The sequence below is a fragment of the Gopherus flavomarginatus genome, chromosome 17, assembly GCF_025201925.1.
Source record: "Gopherus flavomarginatus isolate rGopFla2 chromosome 17, rGopFla2.mat.asm, whole genome shotgun sequence".
Classification (NCBI taxonomy): Eukaryota; Metazoa; Chordata; order Testudines; family Testudinidae; genus Gopherus; species Gopherus flavomarginatus.
In genome coordinates, this window is record NC_066633.1 from 19,865,432 (window position 1) to 19,880,937 (window position 15,506).

The 15,506-nt window shown below is 49.9% G+C and overlaps 1 protein-coding gene across 2 annotated transcripts in view; it reads right to left on the reverse strand.

The window, feature by feature from the left end:
* The window catches only part of LOC127036003 (dual specificity testis-specific protein kinase 1-like), a 61,635-nt gene that overhangs the window by 17,704 nt on the left and 28,425 nt on the right, over positions 1–15,506 (reverse strand). Inside the window, exon 2 of one of the 2 annotated variants that reach the window (XM_050926419.1) lies at positions 6,679–6,878. In XM_050926419.1, coding sequence (XP_050782376.1) covers positions 6,679–6,867 — 189 coding nt within the window. In that variant the 5' untranslated portion in view covers positions 6,868–6,878. The remainder of the gene's footprint in view (positions 1–6,678; positions 6,879–15,506) is intronic. The other variant, XM_050926418.1, reaches the window with a different exon arrangement.

A 15,506-nucleotide genomic window follows, 5' to 3' on the forward strand; every position in this document is an offset into this window, starting at 1 on the left:
CTCGAACCCGATCCCGCTATTCATCTCCTTACTGCACTTGGTAACTGACCAGTGCACACAGACTGCCCTGAGAGTGAATGACATTCTACTCCATAGGCTGTGAGCTTCCTGAAATCTGTGGCTGCGCAAAAGGCAGAGAGAGCATTTAAGATGTCCACGGCTGCGAGACACCTTCTCGGGGCACCCAGGATTGCAGGTGACCTTGTTACGCCCTTGCCACCCGAGTGAGAGAGTCCATCTTGTGGCAGCTGGGCATCGGCTCCTGGACAACACTCGCCTTTCAGGATTCAAGCCCTCTCCTCAGGACTCTGCCAGCCCTCGTTTACTTTGCAGATGCACCCCAGGCACATCCCCCTGCAGTGTCCAGCCCCTGTCACAGGACACCCACAGTAATCACCGGATAAGCTATCCCCAAAGAGACACTGTACAACAGCAGGAAGGCTGCAAGTCAGGATCAGGTCCTTTACAATAACGCAGGGCAGTGAGGTACTTACCGTGAAAACAAATACAAGTTTGTTCACAAACACCAGAGATCCACTGATTCCAGTGAGTGTGGAATAAGAATAACGGGAAAGGCAACAGTTACAAACAAAACACAAAGCTAACCTGCTTCCCCAAGCCTAGAATGTCTCCCTGTAGCGAGCTAGTCTTATCTAAAGCCAGTTCTCAACTAAAACCTTTTCTGCAGAACTTGCTGGTTTACAGTCACACCGGGATCTAGATTTTCATGAGTCACTTACGCCCTTCAAGGTCGGTAAATCGATAACAAAGAGGTTCTTTTTCCTTTTTCTTCTAGTCCAGTAAACCTTTGAAATGTATCCTTTGAAGTGTACCCCCAGTACGGTGACCAGACAGCAAATGTGAAAAATCAGGACGGGGGTGGGGGTAATAGGAGCCTACATAAGAAAAAGACCCAAAAATCAGGACTGTCTCTATAAAATCAGGACATCTGGTCACCCTACCCCCCAGGCAGGACTCTTCTCTCCGGGTTGCTGGCTCTCTGGTGTGCTGGCACCAGGCTGCCTTCACGTCACCATGTTAGTTTGTTTTTCCCGTTTTGTTTCCAAATGTAACTCCCATTGTATTTGGTTCACAAGGCTTCATTTACGTGGAGACGGGTACAGCCGCACAGATATGCTTCTGTCTGGTAGAAGACCTGTTTGTCCACTCGGCCTTGTTGACTTAAAAGCATAATATCAGTAGATATAGATACCTCCTCATATAGGGTTAACACATGTATTTTATGATATTAAGGACCAGAGTGTTACTGGCTTTCACTTGATACCTCACAAGACACTTTCTGGATAAACACTATGAAAGGGGAGTGTTGGGTGTAATTAGTTTGTCAGGCCTGACTGGAGTTGCTGACAGCACAGCGAACCCTTTGCCAGCTGGCACTGAGGGGTTCTTAGACTCACAAGCTGCAAGTTCTTAAAAGCTTTAAGAAGAGCTACCATATCATTCTGGGGAGGTTTATTAGCTCATTAGAGTGCAGAGAAACAGCAGCTGAACAGAAATGTGCGGCCCCATTATGCAAATTCCACCCTTATTTTCTGTGCAAAACTGACAACGGTACCAATGATCTTCCATGCCTGTGCAGCACTTCTGGAGACATGCCACGGGCACCCCTCACTCGGGCTTCTGAGCAGCCCCATCCTCCTCCTGACCCACCTCTGCCCTAAACAGATACATTGTGGTGGCCAAGCTGTTGAAGTCCCTAGACACACATTACACCACTTCAGTCGGATGCAGAATTGCAGAGCAGCCTTTCAAAACTGCAGGCACAGAGTGAGTCACCAGGGACTGGGTTTCTCGCTAACATTCTTTATTATATAGAAAGGTTTTGCTGTCAGGGCTGCAATGTAGTGCTTAATAAGCTGGTACCATTTCCACTGTCATTCATTTAATTCCTTTCCTCCTCCCCCTCTCTCCTTCTCCCAAACTGGGTCGGTGCTGGCACCATAACGAAGGTAACTGCCCACCTCACTTCAGTCACAGCTGGCTCTTTACCAGGCTGCTTTATTGCTCAATAACATGACTCCTCCCCCCTTCCCTTCTGTCTGCTTATCCTGTTACACACGTTATTAGTTTATGCTGAAGGGTAGGAGCTGTTGAGGTGGAAATGCAGGAGATAATGACAAGCATGAAACCACCAGACCTGCTTTAGATGGAGACCTAGCCCTGAATTTAAACCCAGATCCCTGAGACTGAGAAGATCAGGACATCAATAATCCTTTGCCTTTCTATGGGCCAGATCCCAAAGGACATGGGGAGTTGCCCTAACCAGCTTCCAGGGATTCCCCTGATATAAGGGGGATCCCTCAAGTGGTGTACAGTCAGCATAGGCAGATCTGGGCCATCTGCTCTCCACCACCTGGCGGAAGAGACATTCCTAGGTGGCTTGAGGGCATGGCTGGAGCACACAGCGCGTCCCAATCCCCTGCCAGCAGAGCAGTCCCTAGCCAGCATATCTTAGAGCAGCCCTTTGGCTGTTAATTTATGCTGGGGTCCAGTTCTGCCCTGGGTCAGCCTTAGGATCAGAGGGACAGAAAGGTATCTCTGGGGCTTTCCCACCACTGAACACAAGCTGAAAAGTGATAAAGGGGCTTGTGCTGGGCCTAAATCAGGGGACAGAGATGAAGTTTAAACTCTGCTCATCAAAAAGGAGGGGCATGACAGGGAGTTGTGAGGCTTGCTTAATGTAAGGTCCGTCAACAAAAGGAGCTGTATAAGTTCAAAGTCTTATCTCCAATTGTATCTAAAACCTGGACCAGCAAAAATCCATCCATGGCTTTGCCTTTAACTAGCGTCATCATCATGAACTTTTAAAGTACTAGATAACCATTCATGAATCAAGGCTCATGCACACCATGAGCCTGAATACCATGTCAGAAAGGGTGAAACTGAGGCACTCAGAGGGAAAGGGACCTGCTCCAAGGTCACAGAGTGAGTCAAGGGCAGAGTCGGGCACTGAACCCAGATCTCTCGAGTGCTGAAATCCAAGTCGAGTCTTCCTCTCTAGCCACCTTGCATGGTAGCCATGTTAGTCTGTATCAGCAAAAACAATGAGGAGTTGTGGCACCTTAGAGACTAACAAATTTATTTGGGCATAAACTTTCGTGGGCTACAGCCCACTTCATCAGATGCATGGATTGGAAAAAAATAGTAGGCAGGTATATATACACAGCATATGAAAAGATGGGAGTTGCCTTACCACGTGGGGGTTCAGTTCTAAAGAGACAATTCAATTAAAGTGGGAGTGGGCTATTCTCAACAGTAGAATACCAAGGGAGGAAAAATCACTTTTGTACTGAGAATGAGGCCAATGTAAACCAGGTGGCCCCTTTCTAACAGTTGACAAGAAGGTGTGAGTAACAGTAGGTAGGGGGAAATTAGTTTTTGTAGTGACCCCTTCACTCCCAGTTCTTATTCATGCCTAGTTTGATGGTATCCAGTTTGCAAATTAATTCCAGTTCTGCAGTTTCTCATTGGAGTCTGTTTTTCAAGTTTTTTTTGTTGAAGAACTGCCACTTTTAAGTCTGTTAGTGAGTGTCCAGGGAGATTGAAGTGTTCTCCAACTGATTTTTGAATGTTATAATTCTTGACCTCTGATTTGTGTCCATTTATTCTTTTGCATAGAAACCTGTCCGGTTTGGCCAATGTACATGGCAGAGGGGCACTGCTCATACATGATGGCATATATCACATTGGTAGATATGCAGGTGAACAAGCTCCTGATGCTGTGGCTGATGTGGCTAGGTCCTATGATGGTGTCCCCTGTATAGATATGTGGACAGCTGGCAACGGGCTATGTTGCAGGGATAGGTTCCTGGGTTAGTTTTTGTGTTTGTGTGGTGTATAGTTGCTGGTGACTATTTGCTTCAGGTTGGGGGGCTGTCTGTACGCGAGGACTTACACAGTTACCTGTTTGTGTGAGATGAAATATAAATGACAGCTGCACAGACACTACAGGCAACATTTCAGTGCCCAGATCAGAAATGTGGGGGATTTTATGTTGAGAGGTTGCATGAATGAGCATAAAGCTCTCTGGAGGAGAGCAACTACCGGTAAAGAACATCAAAGCATCATCTTCAATGGTACAAACATGCCACAGTTACAGGATACAGGGTCCAAAGGAGACCACCAGACCTACAAGGAAGATGGGGAATTGGGAATGCAAACAATCATCATGCTTAGTAACCGTAACACTTGAGTCTCCAATCAAATGTCAAGTCCCAGTGTAGGACAATAGCCAAGACCCGTCCTTCTCTGCATTCCAAGTCTCTGAACCAAGCATCTCATTCAACCTTTATTTTCTTATATATTTGCTTTTAACAAAAGTTATTTTATCGTCATTCAAACTGTGTGTCTCCAACCTGCCTACTGCTGGAATCCCATTCAGCAGTAGGACAGACTGGAAATGTCACGCACAATAGAAACAGCAACTGTTACTACGGCAATTTGCTAAAGAAAGGCAGAAGAGAGAGAGAAGAGGCAGTAGGCACTCACTGGAGGTGGGGATGAGTGATCACTCAACCAAGACTCTTGTGGGAAGTGGGGAGGGGCATTGCACAGGCTTGAAAAGAGCTACTATACCATTCGAGCTGGAGATACCCTTTAAAACAAGTCTCTCTCAACCAGAAATCCACCAAAACTTTATACAGATACTGGGCTCAGATACCACAGTGATGGATGTAAGATAAGTTAGCACCTTGAAAAGTCAACACACAATTATACTTCTAATTAACTGCTAAATTTTCTACACTTTGAGGGGCAGATCCCCCACTGGTGTAGACTAGCATACCACCGTTCACTTCAACAAAGCAACACGGACGTACACCAGCTGAGGATCTGGCCCAAAGTGTCTTTATAGGTCAACCCACTGATCTGGTGGTAGCATCTTGCGCTTGCATGGAGAAGACCAGAGGTTACTGTCTTGTTCCCAGGGCTAGCCATTCTATAGAGTCCCAAGGAACAGAGTCACACCAAAATGGCTCTGACCAAACTGCTGGATCCATCGGAGATTTGTTTCCATCCAATGTATGTGTCACATCCCCATTAACAAGACTATGGTGAGCTGCAGCGTTCTGGAAGGCTACTGTAAAATAAAATAGTAGAGAAGCAAATTTGGCTAGAAGGTGGCACTGCGAAAAAAGCAGAGGAAAGGAAATGGCAGCCTCTCCTGGAGTTGAAGGTCTGAGCCCCATTCTCCTAAAGAAACTAACCCCCCTCACCCCATGGGCTGTTCGCACGGGTGTCACAAGGCAGTGGATATGGAGGTCAACTAGGCAATGGGGAGTGGGTCATCCACACCCAAACTAAGCACTATTTACATATGATCCCTGCCACGTGTATGCCACACCCCCTGCATGAGACACTCCAAGCACTTTGTCATGGAGAAGGTGAACAGGTGATATATGGAGAGCAGCACCCAGAGCGGGGTTTCAACAGCCTCCCACTTCAGCTGTGCCTGATGCAGCAAGTGAATCAGAAGCTCCTACATTCAAAACACAGCAGTAACCCACTGGTATGATGCTACACATCATCCGCTGGTATGTTGCTAGGTGTCACCTGCTTGTACCTCACGAGGCATCAAAGACCAGCCGGCAGTGATCTATGGGATTCCTGCCCTGAGGGATTCTCACCCATCCCAATCTGACTGCTCTGCATGACCCACCGGCCCATAACACCACACCAGCTAGTCTAACACACTGTGACGATGCATCAAGAGACAAGCGCATGGGCTGGAGCTTCCAGAGGAAGTGGGAGGCTGCTACTTTAGGAAGTGTGTGGGATTTAATTTTAGATTCTTTTTCACTGCGCACTTCAGTTTTGTTTTCAACACCAAATCTGCACACAGTGTAAATATCTTCAAGCCTTGTACCGGCCAGGACAGGGTCACAATTCTTATCTCCTCTATGGCTCCCCTTTTATCTGAGGCTCTCAGAGTACCTGGCAACCACTGACAAACTAGACTCCTCCAAGGGGAGTTTGAGAAAGAGGCAGCAAGTCGCCCATGGTCACTCAGTGACATAGGCGCTGACTCTGTGGGTGCTCTGGAGCTGGAAAAAAAATAGCGGGTGCTCAGCATCCACCAGCCCAGCTATTCGGGCAGCAGCTGCTGCTGATCAGCTGTTTGGGCAGCTGGGAGAGGGTGGAAAGCAGCAGGCAGGGCCTCGCAGGAGGGGTTCGAACAGGCTGGAAAGAGATGGGACGAAACCTCAGGAAGGGGCAGATTGGGCAGGGCAAGGGAGGGGGCAGAGCACTCCTGGGAAAAAAGAAAACTCAGGGCCTGAGTTGGGGCCAGTTGGAGACACACAGTCTGTGGCACAGTCAGGGCCAGAACTCCTGGCCTCCAGTTCCATGCTTCAGGCACAAAACCATCTTCCCCCTCATCATAAACCAAAGCGACGCTCTCAGAGCTTCTATGAAGGGGGGAAAAGGGGTCAATGTGGGGGGCGGTTCCTCTCCTCCCAAACTTCAAGCAGTCTCACAGGGTGAGGTCGGAGGAAGAAAGTCTGAGGAGTAAGACGGCAGAGCAGCATCCTGCCAAGAAAGACGTTAGGAGAAGGAGTTCTCCGCATGGACACATTTATCCCACACCCTGCATGCCAAGAGCTGCTCCATGTCCCAGGGCAGTTCCTCTCATGTTACGTCAGGCCACCCCGATTGCTTTACCTTGTAAACCTTGGAAAAGAAGCCGCTGCCTATCAGCTCAGCATTGAAGTTTTCCCAGAACTCCAGCTTCCTGACAGCCGTCCGGAGTTTCTGCCAGCGGTCAACATGGTAGTAGGTGTCAGAGGACTCTCCGTAGTACTGCATCGGGCTGGAGGGCTCTGGGGACATCAGTCCCGTCTCGCACATCATGGGGACGGCTGCTAAAACAAATCACATTGCACCATGGAAGTGGGAGCGAGACAAATTCAGACTGCAAATAAAGCGTAAATTTCTAACAGTGAAAGTAACGAACCACCGGAACAATTTCCCAAGGCGCCTGGTGGATTCTTTAATCACTGACCATTTTAAAATCAAGATTGGATGATTTTAGGGATACTCTGTGTAGGTGCCCAGACTAAGATGGTCACAATGGTCCCTTCTGGCCTTGAGATAGGGGGACAACAGCTGTGGCTAGTACAGGTAAAACAAGAAGCTGCGATGGATTCAAACATCACATCCTTTTAGGCTCTCTCCTGAAATGGCTTTTCTCCTCTCAAGTCTTTGCACTTGAGGTGGGAGTGGGGGGAGGGGACTTCCTGTTGTTGTTATTAAAGCCTCATCAGTTCCTGGAGCTGGCTTTTCCTGGAGGAAAGCTAATTGCTCCGGCCCGGCTTGGACGGCAGGTGGCAGGAAAATTGCCGCTGGGAGCAGCCTGGGGAGAGCTCAGCAAGTTGGCATCATGCCGACACACAAAGTGCAAAGCCTGAAGTCTCCCCACACTGGGACTCCGTTCCCCACCCAGCCTGAGAAATTACCAGGCTCTTCCCTCTTCTGCAATATACAGATCCAAGCAGCAGGCTGGAGCAGAGCCGGCTCAGGTGAGGGGGAAGGGGGACAGCCTGCCTGATGGAATAGTAACCATCTGCTCTCCTGTAGCATCTTGAAGCTGGGACTCTCCAAGCACTCTCCAAAAGGTGATTAGTGCCTGGGAGCGGGGAGTGCCCTGGACAGAAGGGTCTGTACAACCAAAACCCCCAGGTGATGCAGGAGGGGTAAGCCCAGTGGACTAACTGCCAGTGGATCAGGCTCACGTGTCCTGCCCTGCATGAACCACTCCAGGCCTGTCCAGCTCTGTGCAAGGCACGTCAGCCTCGTTACTTACATTATGCACATGGGGAAACAGCCCTGGAGCAATGAACTGACTTACCCAGAATCACAGTTAAGTCAAGCAGTAGAGCTGGGTACGGAACCCAGTTCTGACTCCCAAACTGCTGCTGTAGCCAGCCAGCCACACAAAAACCCTCACACCCAGTGGGCTTTCAATGTCTTCTCGGTGCTACTGTGACCTTTGGGGTCACGTGTTGCTATGCAAGCAATCCAACAGAGGATTCCCCTTTTCCCCTCCCAGCCTAGTCAGACTTTCTCCTGTTCTTTGGGTGCACCAGGCACAATAGCTTAAGGGACAACTGACCTCCCAGGAGGTGGCTCTTTTACAGGAAAAGGCTTCCCTTTCAGAGCCTCTCTGCTCAGCTTTTTCCCACGTACCATCTCCTCCCGGGCTGACTTAGTTCATCAATCACCTCTTTGTATGCAGGAGGATTCCAGCAGCATCCTCAGGGGGCTGGAAAGGGCCCCTCGCATTATTCTGCAGACTGGGGCCGATTTTTTTCCTTTTTATATAAAGGGGGCCGTTTGTCCTCGGATTACTGCCGACATGTAGGGTGGAGGGAAATGGCCTTTTAAAATGCCAAGATTTATTTGAAGGCCTCCTAGGAACCTGGGAGTTTGGAGCAGTGTCTGCAAGAAGATTGGGCAATGGAACAAAGCCCACGGCTGAGGGGGTGAGGGGGTAGGGGGAGAACACATCATTGCATCCCGATGAAAGTTATAACATACAAAGTTGTGCTATTGTGTGAGCAGATTAAAGGGCTCTGCGCATTCCACTGCACCCTTGGTGCTCCCATCACGTACAATTCATTCCATCTGGAATTCATTTCTGTCCCGGGAGCAACAGGGCCAGACACATGAGCCGGATTCTCAGTGGGCGTAACTCACCACCAGGCATTGAGCTTCAGGGAGCCATGTCGATTTGCACCAGCTGAGGATCTTGCCCCCTTTAGGAACTTAAAATAATTACTTAGAAGACGTCATCATCATGTCACACTTGCTCCACCAGTTGGCTCCCTTCTGACCTTGACACCATCACTGGCAATTGGAGCTGAGCTGGGCATGACAGAGGCATGAGAAAAAAGGAATGGGACAGAAACAGTAGATGGCCATTCCTCTTTACTCGCTCATACTACAGGAACAAGGTGACATTCAGGGAAACAGAAAGGCAGAGCATTTAAAGCTGATAGAAGGAAAATCTGTTTTTAACACAATGCATTATTCACACCTGGAACTCATTGCCACAAAAGATCACTGGAGTCAAGACCGTAGCAGGATTACAAAATGGATAAGGGACATCCACAGTTACATTAGTTGGGTCACACTATTTGTATTTTTTTTTTAAAGGGCTACAGAAACACTCATGCTTCAGGGCATAAAGCAGCCACTAAGTGACAGAGGTTAGGAAGCAACTTCCCCAGAGAAATTCCACCTTTGTCCACCACACTAACCCTTCTCATCAAGGACCATGCCAAGAATTTTTTTAAATGGTGGCACTACCTTGCCATTTGCTGACCCTCACCCTGCTTGTCTGTTCTATCCCTATTCCCTCCCCTTTGCATGACGTGTCTACTGAGATTGTAAACTCTTCGTCTCTCATTATGTGTGTAAGCAGAGTCAGGATGAGCTCTACCCTGACATCTGGTGGTGAATTATGACGAGTGTGGAAAAGAATTTCAGAGGCTGATCATGTTTGCATAGGCACACCCACTCCACCTAGCATAGCCCACAGCAGCCTAAAATGGTTACTTTCACAGCTGTGGGATCCCCAATTTCTTTTTATTGGGACAGGAGGAATAAAGTGTTGTCACTCTGATTAAGTGAATGAGGAACTATGAAACTGTTTTATGATAAAGGGTTTCACTATCAGCTAAATAGCACTTGCTAGACAAAGGACATGGGTTCCAAAACCCAGTGAATTGAGAGAGGCTGGGGACAGGTATCTGTATCTGGTGCTGTAGGCTCCTTGTGTGAGCCAGAAGCACCAGTTCTACCTACTCCTCTCTCCACTATGGAATATCAGAGTTGATTTTTGATTCCCTTAAGAATCTAGATACAGGTTGCTGAGCTGAACTTACTTTGGGCTAATGGTGCACTAGCACTGGGGCTCCCCTACCGTGAGCTGAAATCACTAAGAGCTGGAATTGCTGAGCTGAGAGCACTGAGTACTGTGCTAACTAGTGGGGGAGCCTGAAGCTATACTGCAGAGCAGAGCAGCTGGCAGAGTGGAGTGGAGCAGTTGTGAAGCCACGGAGTGAGTGGAGCTGAGCAGTTTGTGGGGACGGCTGGAGCGGATCACGGGACAGCTGGTGGAGCAATGCAGTTGGCAGAGCGGAGCAGCTGTGGGATGGGTGGAGCGGCCCACAGAGTGAGCAGAGCCGAGCAGTTTGTGGGGACGGCTGGTGGAGCAGAGCAGCTGGCGGAGCAGAGCGGAACAGTTTGTGGGGACGGCTGGAGGAGCAGAGTGGAGTGGCTGGTAGAGCGGAGCAGTTCGTGGAGAAGGCGGAAGCAGAACCCCATGGAGAGGCAGGGCAGTTGACCCCGGACCACGTAAGGTGCCCCTTTCTACCCAGGCTGGGGGAGGGGGACCTCTGCAGATAGGCTCTCGAACTCTGGGGCTGCACTAACCCAGGACAGAGACTTTTGGGTTGCGGGACTTTTGGGACTGTGGGTGATCTTTGGGTTGCTGGACTCTAGGGACATTTGGGGTATTGGACTTCGGAGTCTTGGGGTGATTTGGGGGTTGCTGGGCTCAAGAGCCCAGGGAAAAGGACACGGCCCAATTTCCTGGGGTGGGTCTTTGCTCACGGTTTGGTCCATGAACTCTAGCTGAGGTGTTTTCCCAATTTAATGCTTGTTGTTTACCTCATGTAATTAAACCTTTTCTGCTACACCGAGACTCTGTGCTTGTGAGAGGGGAAGTATTGCCTCTTCGAGGCGCCCAGGGGTGTGTGTAAGATTTTCCCAGGTCACTGGGTGGGGGCTCGAGCTGGTTTTGCATTACGTTGTAGGGAAGGGACCCCTACGCATTAAACCCAGCCCTTCCTGCTATCAATTCGGCCTGGCAGAAAGGTTACATGTGTCAGTGCATCATGCAGCACAATGGGTTCTTGATCATGGCGGGTCCGTAGGCACTACCACAAACAACCATACATTAGACCAGCAACTGGTATTCAATCTCTTTCTTCCCCATAGTCCTTCTGAACATCCCATAACACGGTTAGCCCTCTCTGACATGGTGATGCATTTTCAACCATAATAAGCTGAATGTTCCTAATCCGAGACACTTGACTGAAAGGCTTTCCATGTAACAGGCCAACTTCTGAAACCAGGGCCTGGCACTGCATCTGCTCCTGGGGTGTGGCTAAGATGAACAATACCCTTTGCTCTGAACATTCAACTTCTGTTTTAAAGCAGCAATGCAGGTCATATGTACATGTCTGAGATGCTCAGAGATCACTGAAAATGTCTTCTCAGGAAGTGCCTGGGCCTGTCAGGCACTCAAACTTCCCACAGAAAACCTCTTGCTACCCAAACAGGGGTCACATATATTCCTCTCACATCCAAATGCATATGGCACAATAATTCACAGCAATTATCTCAAACATTGCAAGTGACTTAACAAAACGAGGCCCACGTTGGCAGAACCCTCCCTGCCAGATAGAGAACAACAGCCTTGTCTGCAAAGCTGGATATTTTGTATTTGTTACAGCATGTTAAAATATGTTCCCCCCATACATTTCTCAGCAAACCCCCTCATAGCCAAGCACTACCCCCTCCTCCCCCAGACATACCCTAGAATGCAACATTCAGACCCCTTCCTCCTTCTTCCAAATTGTTTCGGTTTTCAGTGTTTACTCTCTGTGGATTTGTCTATGTGGGGAGGCTATTGCAAAACAGCCGAGGGTGTGACTTTAAAGCACAATAACAATTCCACACTAATTCCCCATGTGGACGCTCTTATTCTGCACTAGAAAGTGTCTTTGGGTGGTTTAGCTTAATCTACTTCCCACAGGAAGGTAGCAATTGAGATAGCAATTCCTGGCTACTTCCCCATGTAGACAAGCCCTACGAATCTGGAGTTTCTAATAGCTCTCACTACGGGGAGGTTTCCAGAGGAAGTACAAGCTCTGTGGTGGCCCAGTGAAGAGCCAGGCCTGCCCAGCAGCTCCCACACAGTCTTGTAAAAGAAAGTCTCTATCATGTTTATTAGCAGTTCTGACAGGAAATCTTACCGCCAAAGGTGTCAGTAAAGAAAAGGAAGCAGGGTAGTAAACCAGAGGGAAAAGATCAGCCCAGCACTGACGTCAAGGGAGAGAGACTCCACATGCCTTTCCACACAGCTTAAGCTCTCACAGAAGGCTGAGAGAAGACCTGCGGGGGCAGTTTCCTGGTCAAAAGAGAGAGACGACAGGAACGGGAAGTTCACCTCTGGGAGTGGGAGCGGAGGTGCTTGGGAAGCCCCTTTGTGTAATACTGACCTGTGCAGCCATCTCCCACCCAGCCCCTGAAACAGCCACAATCCAGACTCTGGTCAGCTCTGGGAATCAAAACCAGGCCTGACAAGGCCTTTGACTGTTTCAAAAAACTAGATGGATATGACAAGTCACATCTTGCTTCCTGCTTTCTTCTCTCTCTGTTATTGCCACTTATTCAATTACTTCCGTTTCCCAACAGGCACCAGCTGTGGTTTATTCCCTAAATGTAGTAACCAGGTTTTCATGTCTCCAGAGCAATCATCCCTCACCTGCATCCCTCCGCATCCTCTCCACTGGCTCATCCTGCTCTTCACAGCCCATATGCTCTTGGCCTCAAGGGAGAATCAGGCACCACTGATCTTTGACCCTCCTCATCTGACACTAGAAGTGAATATCCTCCTTAGCACATTAAAAGCTCAAAGCTGTCAAAGCTAACGGCAGATTGGAATGGGAAAACTGCTGCCCACCCCCCATACCACTGCAACCAGGATTTTCACTGCATTAGGACAGGACTTAACTAGTTGTGAGCTTCTTCACAGCCAAGGCTCTTTTGCCCAGGGCCACCGGGGGGGGGGGGGGGCAAGTGGGGCAATTTGCCCCAGGCCCTGGCTCCCGCAGGGGCCCCCATGAGAGTTTTTCGGGGCCCCTGGAGCAGGGTCCTTCACTTGTTCCGGGGGCCCCAGAAAACTCTCGCAGGGCCCAGGCCCCCGGAGCTTCTTCCACTCCGGGGCTCCGGCAGCGGGGGGGTCCCCCCCCGCCGCCAAATTACCACCGAAGACCGGACACTTCGGCAGCGGGTCCCGCTTCGGTGTTAATTCGGCGGCGGGAGTCCCCGCCGCAGGTCTTCGGGGCACTTCAGAGGTGGGTCCTGGAGCGGAAGGACCCCCCCGCCACCAAATTATTGCCGAAGCGGGGGTCCCCCACCGCCAAAGACCCCAGGCCCCCTGAATCCCCTGGGCGGCCCTGCTTTTGCCACTCATGAGGAGGTGGATTAATAGGATATTTGAGTAGTTATGAAAAAGAGGCCACAGGTGGGGGACAATGGACAGCTCAGGGATTTGCTCATGGGTTATAAAGCCTCCTGTTGATGGTTCAAGCCTAGCTCAGGTCAGCAGTGAGCAAAGATCATCACCATCCGAATCCTATTTACAGACAGGAGCTGTTGGCGTATTTCCTAGTGATCATGCGTCCCCACTACAAAATCCCCCAAGGTGATCAGTACTAGCTGACATGCCAAGGGACCATGGCAGGGCAGCATGTGCTGGTTATGCAGATAAAGAGAGGACTTCAGGGTGGCACCTTTCCTGCCAGACATAGAACTCTTCCATCACTACTTCTGGGGGCTAAAAGTCATGTTTGTAAACAGGACACTTTCTAGGTCTGTTGTCCTTACACCCCCCTCTTCGGAGATGGACCACATGGCCTTTCCCGTCTGTTACTATTTTGATTTAGTTCTGCCCCATCCCTATCATTTCAGACCTGATTCTCTGCTCTCTGACAGCAGGGTTCACCAAGTTCAATGGCACTACTTCTCACTTACATCAGCGCCACGGAGAGGAGAGACACGGCTCTCAGCCTGTCCTACCCCCCCGCTGGCAGCCCATCTGCTTCTCCCTTTACCACAATCACGACGCCTGTCTGGAGGCAGAGCTTACTGATGACCCAGGTGGCATCTGGGGATCCTAGGAGCAGTGCTCTGGCAGGAGAGGGGAAGGCAAGTACAGTCAGTGCAGCCAAGGGTAGCTGCGTGCTCTCCCCCAGCCAATGCTCCTCCTCATGGCTCCACACAGCCTCCCAGCCCCCCTGCAGGGTCATGCCTCAGCCTAACCCAGTCACCATCTGTGCCTCCGGCTTCACTTTGCATCCCCTCCAGGCCTCTCCTAACGAGCCCCAGGAGAGAAAGGTTTTAATTGCATGTGCCAGCCGCATGGTGTAAACAGTTCCTTCTCCTCACCTAGCCACCCTCCTAGATGGATGGAGCACGGGATTCCACCTTTCACACAGTGCCCCATCTGCAGGGAACAGATTCCATCAGCCCTGGCCCTATTTAATTAAACCCAGCCCAGCTGCGTGGCCACAGCTCTTAGCACATGTGGTTGTTTTCGTAACCTACAATCAGCCGCCCAACCCTGGCAATGGAAGCAGAAATCCAGGGCGACGCCAGAAGCCACAGACCCATTAGCCTTTGGAAACCAATTGTGTGTTTCTAGGCATTTTGCATTTGCAACAGTGCCAAGTTGAAGCAGTATATAGCAGCAAGGAAAACGAGGGAGTACTCATGTATGAGCAGGGTTTGATCGATGGATTTGCTCTGATATTCATCTGATCTCCATTCCTCATCTCTCCTGCCTCTCCTTTTTCCTTCTCTCATACAGTCACAGATTTTAAAGCGTAAAGAGATCACTATGATCATCTAGTCCAGGGGTGCTCAAGCTCTCTCTTTCTGAGCACCCCCCCACAACAGGCTATAAAAACTCCATGGCCCCCCTGTGCTACAATAACTGGTTTTCTGCATATAAAAGCCAGGGCCGGCATTAGGGGGTAGCCAGCCGGCAATTGCCTGTGACCCCAGGCAACAGGGGCTCCCACCAAGCTACACTGCTCAGACTTCGGCTTCAATCCGGGTGGTGGGACTCTAAGCCTGGGCATCAAATCCGTGCAGCAGGGCTTAAGCTTTCTGCCCTGGGCCTCGGTTTTCTGCCCTGGGCCCCAGCAAGTCTAATGCTGGCCTTGCTTGGTGGCCCCCCTGAAACCTGCTCCTGGCCCCCCAGCAGGCCTCGGACCCCTGGTTGAGAGCCGCTGATCTAGTCTGACCTCCTGCATAATACAGGCTACAGATCTCACCCAAAGCCAGTAGCAGGGTTGGGATTAGAAGCAGAACCCTGGATTCCTAAATCCCAGTTCCATCCTCTAATCGCTAACCAAATTGCCTGTGTTCAAGCCCCTGCAATCCTATGCCTCTCCTCTCGCCCCGTCTCACTCTGCTGCTACCCTATGAACAATATATTCCCGAGTGGCTAATTGTGACATGAGTGGTAAATCACTCCAACCTTCCAGCACTTTTCTTCTCCTCCACTTCCTCCCTTGAGATCATCAATAATTAATTTGCATACTGCAATCCTATTGGTTAAAATGATTAGTCAGTTGGGAGAAAGGATGCAGAAAAAGAGACTGACAGATGTTGGGACGAAGGTGTTGCTGAGT